Source organism: Carcharodon carcharias, chromosome 18 (genome assembly GCF_017639515.1).
Source record: "Carcharodon carcharias isolate sCarCar2 chromosome 18, sCarCar2.pri, whole genome shotgun sequence".
Taxonomy (NCBI): Eukaryota; Metazoa; Chordata; class Chondrichthyes; order Lamniformes; family Lamnidae; genus Carcharodon; species Carcharodon carcharias.
Window position 1 is genome coordinate 35,918,750 of NC_054484.1, and position 12,052 is coordinate 35,930,801.

Here is a 12,052-nt window from a genome sequence, read left to right on the forward strand (position 1 = left end):
ATTGTGTGTTAAGAAAAGGTCAAGTTGAGTTTTAGCTTCACTTTAAAAGGTGCCTGCATTTCTGCTGAGTTTTACAACTCTAAGAGAAGTTAAGCAAACAGAAGAGTAGAAAAACTGTGCCATTGCCAGGGGTCCAGATAGGCAGGGCACACAGACACACACACATGTTTTGAGCTCAGTTGGAAGACAGCTGCCAGGAAGAAGCAACCTAGAAGGGGCAGGTAGCCAGTCCCAGACTAAAGTTGGTTGAAACTGGAGCAAACAGAACAGATAGCAAGTCCCAAACAAAGAAAAAAGCTCCCAAATCCAGGGGAGTGGAATAGGAGAAAGTCCTAAGACCACCTTCTAGACAAAGGAAGGACATAAATCTGGAGAACGCCCTGTTAAGTGAAGTTAAGAATGAGACTTCAAGCTTAAAGAGAATAAAGGCTTGGGAAAAGCCAGAATGTCCAAAGAGACAACGGAAGATCTGTAACTCTTTGCTATGGGCATGTGAGGCAGTGGTGTACTATTGACAGCTGAGTCGGTAAGAGAGAGTGCGTGGAGGAAAGCTTGAACGCATCTGGTGACCCAGGGAGAGGAGTATTGGAAGGAGATTTCGAAACCCTGGAGGCGAACTTTTGCAGAAGGTGCCTGAGAGAAAGCGTCAGTTTGGAAGGAGGTTCCAAGGCGAGGCCTTGGAGAGTGGAGATTGGAAACCGCCGTGTGAAAGACAGAGTGCAGTGAGACCAGTTGGCACATGGTGTGACAAGAGTCTGGGGGCAGTTAATGAGAGACCCATAGCTTCTTATTGAGTTGGCATCTGTTGCTTGGTTCCAGAGTGTGGTGTGTCTGACCACAGGTCGCCTACTGGTTTACATGGACTGTGCACTTACTGTGGACATTAGAGTATAAAATAGCTTTTGTAACTTGTGTCATCCTTACAAATTTGTATATTTCTGTAAAGGTATAGTTGTGGGTGAAGGAGTAATGTAACATTGCTCATCTTTCTTGTTGAATAAATATTTTATTCTTTTGTTAAAAGCTCATCAGCTGATTCCTGTGATTCTGTTCAGTAGCTACCCTCCATGTATCTAAACAAACAAATAAAAAATAGGATCTATCAAACTGTGTTCCACCCTGGGATCAGGCTTGTCCAGTTGTAACATCAGCTGGGATCATCACAAACAAAGAAAATAATAATTATTGTCCCAGGTATGAAGTATTTAAGGAAATAGAGGCAGTTTTTTTAATTGCCCCTTTATTTTAGTTGATTAGAAACTCTTCACAGTTGTCAGGTTACATTTTAAGCTGTGGTGAAAAACCGAACCTTTTAAAATGTCAGCATTTGGGATGTTTCGTGTCTACAGACTTGTCTTGGGTATGTGAATAAGTGTGTCCCAGAGGGCATTTTACTTTTGTTGTTGCAATTCATTGATTGAGGAGATGTAGATGTTGAGGAAAAAGTTGTGGCCTACTTACCTAAGTCCTCAGCTAGAGGAGGCTGCATTTGAAATGAAAGCCCTGTGGGATTGAACTATTCTAAGCTGAAATGCTAAACTTTCTTTTACCCGAACAAGTCATATTCAGGATAAGTGTTTTTATGTAATCATTTCATAATCATAACTTTTAATGTTGATGTGTGATTTCAGCCATTTGCTTTTTGTTGAATAGGCCAAATGTATCAGCAGTACCAGCAACCTGGATATGCACCTCAGCAGCAACAGCCACAGGCCCAGCCACAGTATGGACTGCAGTACTCAGGTGAGAGGACAGCAATAAATGGACAAAGTCGTCAGCATTGCTTTCAGTTCTAGTTCTTTCTATGAAAGTATCTATTTGAGACTTTGCTAACTTTTTGCCAACTGTAGTTATTGAGAATAAAAAAGTGCAGGGGAAATCTAGCTAATTGCTCTTCCTTTAAACAAATGAGAAGTTGAACATGTGGTGTAAAAATTAACATTTAAGCTAACATTCACAAGAAAAGTGGCAAATTACAATAAAAGAAGGTGGGATTGGCACAGTTATGGCTCAGTTGTACGAACATAAATCTCTTAACTCTTCGAGCAGAATAACAACAATGAACCAGGGGTTTTTTTATGTCAGATGGGATCTGTGCTTAGATGTTGACTTTGGTACTAAATATTTTGAGTGCCTTCATCAGTTCATGGTGGGCTGGCACATTTTTTTTTATTAGCTGCCAATTTAAAAAGATAAATCATTTAAGTTTTTTCTTATGTAAATATGGAAGTTTGACTTAAACGTAAGAGGGGAGAGTTTGCACTTTGGACACAATTGGGAAAATGTACCCAAGCTGCATGCGTAATTGTGCTGGTTTGGTTACAGTTTAAAATTCTCCTAAAATCCATTTTCGGTAATCATAAAACTTTCTGAGTCAGTGCAGTTGGGCAGCGTAATTTGAACATAATTGTTTCCTTTCTCTTTCCATCAAAAGGCCTTCCTTAATGTATTTAAAAGTGGTATGGTGCAGTTTCTTTTAACAGCACAAAATAAGTTTATCACTAAAAATACTAAATACAGTAAGCATTTTTGATCAGCGTGTCCAGTCCTCCATGTGATTAACTTGATTTGAAAATGACATTTTAAAAAAGCTATATTGAACCATTTAATAATTTCATTGGTGTACAAAAGGCAATCTCTCAAAGTTAAAAAATTTATGATTTGAGAAGACTTGTAAAACATGCCTGTTTGCATAGGAAAATGAATGTAATTTGAAGAGCATTTCACAAAACAATTGATGGAATCTCTCAAATTCAAACTGGAGGTGGGGTGGTTTTGTATTCAGGTCTTGTTGTGGGCAAATTGAATTTGAACCAGGGTAAAAGATCATGGGAAGACGAATGGAAGTACTTTAGGACATAATTATTTAAAAATACCTGATCTTTTTGGACCAGTTTGGCAGGTTCTGTGAGGATTGTGCTAATATTACTAGCATAAACTTGACCCCAAATAACTTTTGATACTGTTTTAGTCATAATTGAATGTAGTAACTCTGCATCCCTTGATGTTACAGAGAACGAATGCCATCATGGAGTAAGTCTCTTATCTCAAGGTTTCTATGCCTTCTAACTCCTTTGAGGGTGGAACAATGCAGATCAAATTTAATGTAGACAAGTGTAAATGCACATGACGAAAACATTGAAGCATAATTATTCTGTGCTGTCTGAATAGCTGAGTGAAGTTGTAAACATTCTAGTTAATGGGCTTGTCATTTAATATGTTCAGTTGTGGCAAACTAGAAATCAGAAAGTAAAGAAAATGTTAAATAATGTTGCCAAACCAGAGTTGGAGAATGTTCTTAAAGTATGTTATACTGTGTTCAGACCACATATTTGTACCATTCAATTCCAATCACTAAGACCTGAGAAAAATATTCGGTGATGGTATTGCCAGAAGGCCACTTGGCTGATCTCCAGAATCATAAAATTTATGAGGAATCACTGAAGAAAATTGGTCTTTTCAGCTTTGAAATGAGGCAACTGAAAGGGAATTTCTTAGACATGTGTACAATTATACATGGTACAACATTTATAAAGCACCCTTTTACTTAGTAAAATATCCCAGGAGTGTAATCGGACAAAAATTGACATTCACCAAGGAAGGAGATATTAGGATGGGTATCTGAAAGCTTCGTAAAATAGGTAGTTTGAGGAGGAAGAGAGGTTTAAAAAGGGAATTCAAAAACTTCAGACCTAGATTGCAGATTGCAAAAGACATGGCATTGAATGCTGAGGCAAAAGGTGTGGGCGATGCCCAAGAGGCCAGAGTTGGAGGACTTGAGAGTCCTTGGAGATTTGTAGGGCTGGAGAAGGTTGCAGAGGTTAGAAGAGACGAAGCCATGCAGAAATTTGCGCATAAGAATGAGAATTTTAAAATTGAGAGGTTAATGGACTGGAAGCCAATGTAGGGCAGTGAGTTTGGGTGATGGGTGAGTGAGGTTTGGTGCAGCTTAGACTATTAGAAGCTGAATTTCAACAGCATATAAACTCAGGCAGAAGCAGAGACTGGTGACGTTGTGGAGGTGGAAGAAGATGAAGAAGTTAAATTAGAAACACTACTTCAATTTAAAGTGTTACAGTAGGAAGGGAGCAAAAGTTCAAACCAGAGAGAGGCCAATTTCAGACTCATTGCAGAATAGCTCAAATTTGCTCTGCGGGCTAAGTAATGGATAGCCTCAGCTCTTCTATGAATTGAAATAGCAAAGCATCTAATTGGATGGAAGAATTGTTACAGATTTTTTTCCTGATACAAATACTTTTTTTCATTTCACATTGCATGACATCAGGTTTTGATTTGCTTCTTCATTAAGTATAGTTTCTCTTTCAGCCTGATAAGGTATCTAACCACTAGGAAAATATATTTAGCTAATGCTAGAAATTTTAAGTTGCTTCTATTGAAATACTCTCCCTATACTGATGTTCTTTATCAAAATTACTATTATAGCATACTGTGACCTGATGCCACTTGATATAAGCTTAGAAATATGGAATGGTTATAGGACAGGAGGAGGCTGTTCGGCCTGTCATGCCTGTGCTGGTTCTCTGCAAGAGCAATTTGCCTAGTACTACTCCCCTGCCTTTTCCCCGTAGCCATGAAATTTCTTCCTCTTCAGAAAATGAGCCAGTTCTCTTTTGAAAACCACAATTAAATCTGCCTTCACTGCATGCTCAGGCGCATTCCAGATCCTAAACACTTGCATGAAAAAGATTTCCTCATGTCACATTAGCTCCTTTTGCCCATCATCTGAAATCCGTTCCTCCTTGGTTCTCGAACCTTCCACCAATGGGAACAGTTTCTCCCTATCTACCCTGTCCAGACCCCTCATGATTTTCAAGACCTCTGTCAAATTTCCTCTTAACCTTCTCTCTAAGGAGAACAGCTCGAGCTTCTCTAATCTATCTACGTAATTCAAGTTCCTCATCCTTGGAATGATTCTCGTAAATTTTTTCTGCAGCCTCTGAAATGCCATTGGATCCTTCCTAAAGTGGTATGACCAGGACTGAATGCAGTGCTCCAGTTGAGGCCGAACCAGTGGTTTATACCCATATATCATAACTTCCTTGCTTTTGTCCTCTATGCCCCTATTTATAAAGCCCAGGATCCTGATGTATTATTAACTGCTCTCTCAACCTGCCCTGCCACCTTTAGTGATTTGTGCACATAGTTCCCCAGGTGCCTCTGCCCCTGTACCCTCTATAGAATTGTACCCTTTATTTTATAATGCTCTCCCCATTCTTCTTACCAAAATGAATCACTTTACACTGCTCTGCAGAAAATTTCATCTGCCACTTGTCTGCCCACACCGCCAGCCTGTCTTATGTTCTTTTGAATTTTAGCTCTATCCTTCTCTTGGTTCACACTACTTCCAAGTTTAGTGCCATTGGAAAATTTTGCAATTGTGCCCGGTACTCCAAGGTCCAGATCATTAATATATATCAAGAAGAGCAGGGTTCCTGCTTCTTATTTTTCTCTTTCTCTTTCATCATCCAGGGAGCGCTGGATTTGTTTGATTTATCCCTCTGCCTTGTAGGAATGTACCTTAACTGTACCCAAACTTATCTTTTCTTTAAAGATAGACTATTGTCCAGTTATAGTTTTGCCTGCAAACCTTTGATTCCTATTTATCTGGGCCAGATCCATTCTCACCCCAATTGGTTGGCCTTCCCATAATTAATTATTTTTGCTCTAGATTGTCCCTTGTCTTTTTCCTCAGCCAATCTAGACCTTATGATACAATAATCACTGTCCACAATGATCACTGTTCTCTAAATGTTCCCCAACTGACATTTGCTCCACTCGGCATGCTCAGGAGGCATGATCCATCTCGTTGCCAAGAACCGGATCCAAAAATGCTTTCCTTTTTATTGGGCTGGAAACGTACTACTGTAGAAAATTCTCAAGAGCACACTGTAGGAATTCTTGCACCTCTTTGCTCTTCACACTACTACTATCCCAGTCTATATTAGGATCATTAAAGTCCCCCATTTTAACTACTCTATAATTCGTGCACACCTCTGTAATTTCCTTGCACGTTTCCTACTAGTTGAAAGCCAATGGATCACACCAAGCAATGTAATAGTACCTTTATTGTTTTTACCTCTAATCAAATAGATTCTGTCCTTGACCGCTCTGGGACATCATCTCTCTCCAGCACTGCAATGTTCTCCTTGATCGATATTGCCTCTTTTCCTCCTTTCATTCTTTCCCCATCTTTCCTCAACAGGAACCCAGGAAATCCTTTATCCAGGAATATTTAGCAGCTAGTCCTGCCATTCTTTGAATCAGGCCTCTGTTTTCACCATAGCATTATATTTCCAAGTGGTTTTCTGCCATTTATCATACTCCATGCATTCACATACATGCACAGGAACCCTAGTTTAGACTTTATTACATTCCCTCTTACTCTGACCCCCACCTGATAACTTGCTATTTCCTACTCTAATGCTATCTGACTCTCTCAAATCCCTGGGCACCTTGGTATTTCTCTCTGATATTACCTCTTTGTTCCCACACCCCTGCCAAGTTATTTTAAATACTCCCAATAGCACTAGCAAATTGCTCCGTAAGAAAATGGGCCCCATGGACAACCTTCCTGGCCTGCATTGGCCCCATCCCCAGAACCGATTCCAATGCCCCAGGAATCTAAAACCTACCATCTACACCATCTCTACAGCCACCCATTCATCTGTTCTATCTTTCTATTTCTATACTCACTTGTGCATTGTACCAGGAGTAATATAAAGATTACTACATTTGAGGTTCTTGTTGTAGGTTTTCTACCTAGTTCTCTAAACTGTAACTAAGGACCACATCCCTCTTTCTACCTATGTCAGCAATGTGGATCCATAAACAGAGCAGAGCACTTGGCAGCCAATCTGAGTCCGGCAGGTAAGGGCACCTTATGTGCAGTGCTGGAGGAGCTTTGTCTTTTGCCTTTTGTCCAACAGGTATGAGGTTCTTGCTACATCTGTGGATGAGGGAAAGGTCTGCAGGATAGTTGAGAAAACTGGTCACAGCAATGTGACAGAGAAGGCCATTCCAGCTGGGGGAATGAAAAGGAATGTGGTAATTTAGAGGACAGTATAATACAGGAAAAACAGTAGCTGAACAATCGGCTACCTTCAAAAAAGAATTGGTTCGGGCACAATTAAGGTATATACCACCGAAAGGGAAAGGTAGGGCAAACAAATCCAGAGCTCCCTGGATGAAAAAGGAGATTGAAATTAAAATAAAGAAGTGTGCTTATGACAAGTGGCAGGTAGAAAATACAAATGAGAACCAAGAAGAATACAGAAGGTCCAGAGGGGAGGTGAAAAAGCAAATTAGAGAAGCGAAGAGGGATTATGAGAAAAGACTGTCAGCCAGCATAAAGGGGAATCCCAAAGTCTTCTATAGACATCAATAGTAAAAGGAGGAGTAAGGCCGATTAGGGACCTAAAAGGGAATTTACATATGGACGAAGGGGCCATGACTGAGGTATTAATGAATACTTTGCATCTGTCTTTACCAAGGAGGCAGATGCTACCCAGGCCATGGTGACAGACGAGAAAACTCTGTTACTAGAAGGGTTCAAAATTGATGAGGAGCAAGTGTTGAATAGACTGTCTGCACTTAAAGTTGACAAGGCATTGGGACCGAATGAGATACATCCAAGGATATTGAAGGAAGTGAGAGTAGAAATTGCAGGGGCACTGGCCATAATCTTTCAGTCTTCCCTAGACCCAGGCGTGGTGTCAGAGGACTGGAGAATTGCAATAATTATGCCCTTGTTCAAAAAAGGTTGTAAGGATAAGCCCAGCAATTACAGACCAGTCATTTGAACTTCAGTGTTGGGCAAGCTTCTAGAAACAAGTATTCAGAATAGTAGTCACATGGAAAAATATGAGTTGATAAGAAGAGCCAGCATGGATTTCTAAAGGGGAAATCATGTTTAACTAACTTGCTGGAGCTTTTTGTAGAGGTAACAGAAAAGGGAGATGAGGGTAATGCTGTTGATGTGGTGTACATGGACTTTGAAAAGGCACTTGACACAGTACCACACAACTGACTTGTGAGAAAAGTTATTGTTCATGGAATAAAAGGGACAGTAGCAATGTGTATACAAAATTGGCTGAAAATTAGGAAGCAGAGAGTAATGGTCAACGGACATTTTTCAGGCTGGAAGAAGGTTCGTTGTGGAGTTCCCCAGGGGTCAGTATTGGGACCCTTGCTTTTCCTGATATGTATTAATGATCTAGATCTTAGTGTGCAGGCGACAATTTCAAAGTTTGCGGATGATACGAAGCTTGAGAGTGTTGTGAGTTGCGAGGAGAATGGGTGTGGAACTTCAAGAGGACATAGACAAGTTGGTGAAGTGGGCAGATAGGTGATAGATGAAGTTCAGCACACGGAGAAGTGTGAGGTGATGCATTTTGATATAACATGGACAGACAATATAAAATAAGAGGTGAAATTTTGAATGGGGTGCAGGAGCAGAAAGACTTGGGTGTTTATGTGCATAGATCATTGAAAGTGGCAGGACAGGTAGGGAGATCAGTTAATAAAGCATATAGTATGCGGGGCATTATTAATAGGGGCACAGGGTACAAAAGCAGGGAGGTTATGCAGAATTTATATAAGACACTCGTTAGACCTCAGCTAAAATTTTGTGTACAGTTCAGGGCGCTACATTATAGGAAGGATGTGAACACATTGGAGAGAGAGGTTTACAAGAATGATTCCAGGAATGAGAAACTTCAGCTATGAGGATAGATTGGAGAGGTTGGGATTGTTCTCCTTGGGGAAAAGAAGGCTGAGAGGAGATTTGATAGAGATGTTCAAAATCATAAGGGTATGGACAGGGTAGATAATGAGAAACTGCTCCCGTAAAAGGATCAAGATCGTAAAAGGATGGAGACGAGATGGCACAGATTCAAAGTGAGAAGCAAATGTGATTTGCAAGAGAAGCAAATGTGATGTGAGGAAAAGCTTTTTCATACAGTGAGATGTTCGGGTCTGGAATGCACTGCCTGGAAGTGTGGTGGAGACAGGTTCATTTGAGGCATTCAAGAGGCCATTGGATGACTTTTCGAATACGAACAATGTGCAAGGATACAGGCAAAAGGCAGGTCAATAGCACTGAATCAAAATGCTGATTTGGAGAACCGGTGCAGACACGATGGGCCTAATGGCCTCCTTCTGTGCTGTTAAAATTCTATGATTCTGGGAATTGATGTTCTCTGCATCCGTGATCGGGAGTTCCGTTGTGGCCTGCCTGGTGCTAGGGTTAAGGGCATTGGATCTACAGAAGAACTTGGAGGGGGAGGGTCTGAAAAAGTGGGGTTTTGATTCAGTGGGGCATTGGCACCTGTACTGAGGAAAAAGGAAGCTGTTCTGTTGGGACAAACTCCATCAAACCCAGCTGGGAATCAAATAACTAGGGCAGTTGATAGGCCTTTAAACTAAAAAAGGGTGAAGAGGGTTCAGATAAGGGGAAATTTATAAACCGAAAGAGAAAGGTCAAGGCCACAGAGCAGTGTAGTGAGTTGGGTAATGATGCACAATGTACGATAGGAAGGGCCAAAGAGTTTAACGGTAATAGTGTATTGGTGAATAAGGTCAAATCAGGAATAAATGATAAAAAGTTAAATTAAAAAGGCATTTTTATCTGAATGCACAAAGCATTTGTGATGAGTTAGATGAATTAACGGCACAAATAGAGATAAAAAGGTTCAATCTATCAGCCATTACAGAGGCATGGTTGCACGGTGAGCAAGGTTCAGAATTAAAAATTTTTGTATTCATTCAAGGAATGTGGGCTTCACTGACTGGGCCAGCATTTATTGCCCATCCCTAGTTGCCCTTCAGAAGGTGGTGGTGATCTGCTGCCTTGAGCCTCTGCAGTCCATGTGGTGTAGGAAAGGAGTTCTAGGATTTTGACCCAGCGACAGTGAAGGAACAGCGATATATTTCCAAGTCAGGATGGTGAGTGACTTGGAGGGAAACTTCCAGGTGGTGATGTTCCCATCTATCTGCTGCCCCTGTCCTTCTAGATGGCAGTAGTCGTGGGTTTGGATGGTGCTGTCTAAGAAGCCTTGGTGAATATTCGAGTACTTGATGTTTTGAAAAGGCAGACAAGGTAGCCTTCATAATAAAGAATGACATAAGGACAGTAATGAGGGAGAAACTTGGCTGAAGAGCAAGAAGTAGAATCAGTATGATTTTTTTTAAAAAGCAAGCGGCAGAAAATGTTGGTGGATGTGGTTTCCAAGATCCCTAATAGTTGTGCTGTTGGGCAGAATATTAATCAAGGAACAAGAGGTGTGTACAAAAGGCAATTCAGTAATCATGGGGTATTTTAGCCTTGATATAGTCTGGACAATCAAATAGATGGTAATTTGGAAGATGAGTTCATGAAATGCATTTGAAATAATTTCGGAGAATCATATATTGTGGAGCCAATCAGGAAGAAGCTAGTTTAAATCTTGCATTGTGTAATGAGACAGGATTAATTAATAATTGCATATTAAGGGGGAGCTCTGGGGAAGAATGATAACATGGTAGTATTTCACATCGAGTTCGAGAGTGACATACATAAGTCCGAAACTAGAGTACTAAACTTGAGTAAAGTTGATTGCATAAGTATTGGGGTGAGTTGGCTAAGATAGATTGGGAAATTAAAATAAAAGGTATCATGGTAGATAACCTATGGCAAACACTCAAAGAAATATTTTGTAATTCTCAACAAATATACATTCCACTGAGAAATAAAAAAACTCCAGTTGAGAAGTGGTCCATCCATAGCTAAATAAAGAGGTTAAGGATAGCTTAAAAGAAGAGGCCTGTGACATTTCCGAGAAGAATAGTAAAACCTGAGGACTGGGAGAGTTTTAGAAACCAGACCAAAAAATTGATAGAGGCAGTAAATCAAATAGGAGAGTAAACTAGCAAGCAATATAAGAAGATTGTAGGAGCTTCTAAAAGTATGTGTAAAAGAAATGAGAAATTAATGTGGGTTCCTTAGAGACTGAGACAGGAGAAATTATAATGGTAGGGAGAAAATGGCAGATTTTTAAAAATATCTCAAATAGTAGGGAATCAAGTATCTTATGAGATTTAAGAATATAAAGTAATTAATGTTAGTAGAGAAAATGTATGGGTAAAATTAATGGGACCAAAGGCAAACAAATTCCCTGGACCTGATGGCCTACATCCTCGGGTTCTAAAAGAGGCAGCTGCAGAAATAGTGGATGCAATGCTTGTGATTTTCTAAAATCCACTTGATTCTGAAATGATCCCAGTGAATTGGAAAGTAACAAATTCCACACTGCTATTCAAGAAAGGAGGGAGAGAGAAAATAGGCAATTGTAGGCCCATTGGCCTGACATAAGTTGTCGGGCAAATTTATTTTTTATGTTTTTCACAGAATGTGGGCATCACTGGCTAGACCAGCATTTGTTGCCCTTGAGAAGGTGGTGGTAAGCTGCCGCCTTGAACTACTGCAGTCCATGTGGTGTAGGTACACCCACAGCGCTGTTGGGAATGCTGGACTCCGTGATTAGAGGATTGGTAACAGGACACTTGGAGTATCATAATATATTTAGGCAGAGTCAACAATCATTATGAATGGTTTTATGAGAAGGGAAATCATCAAATTAATAAAAGGAGAGCCTGTTTGAAAAATCTATTGGGGTGTTTTTTTGAGTATGTAGCTGGCAGGGTAGATAAAACAGAACCAGTAGATGTAGTATATTTGGATTCATGAAAGGTGTTCGATATGGTGCCATAAGAAAGATTGTTGCACAACGTAAGTGCTTGTGGTGTTGGAGGTAATATATTAACATGGATAGAGGATTGATTAAGTGGCAGAATGTAGGAATGAGTGATTCTTTTCAGATTGCCAGGCGGTTACTAGCAGTGTTGCATGGATCAGTGCTGGAGTGTCAGCTATTTATTATCTATATTAGTAACTTGGATGAAGGGGCCGAGTGTAACGTATTCAAGTTTGATGGTAATACAAAGCTGGTGGGAAAATAATTTGTAAGGACACAGAGTCTGCAACGAAATATAGATA

General features: G+C 40.2%; 1 protein-coding gene across 2 annotated transcripts in view; it reads left to right on the forward strand.

Moving 5' to 3' along the window:
* tfg (trafficking from ER to golgi regulator) overlaps window positions 1-12,052 on the forward strand; it is a 154,922-nt gene that overhangs the window by 135,421 nt on the left and 7,449 nt on the right. For both annotated transcript variants that reach the window (XM_041211526.1, XM_041211528.1), the window contains one exon: window positions 1,654-1,743. In XM_041211526.1, the coding sequence (XP_041067460.1) occupies window positions 1,654-1,743 (90 nt within the window). The remainder of the gene's footprint in view (window positions 1-1,653; window positions 1,744-12,052) is intronic.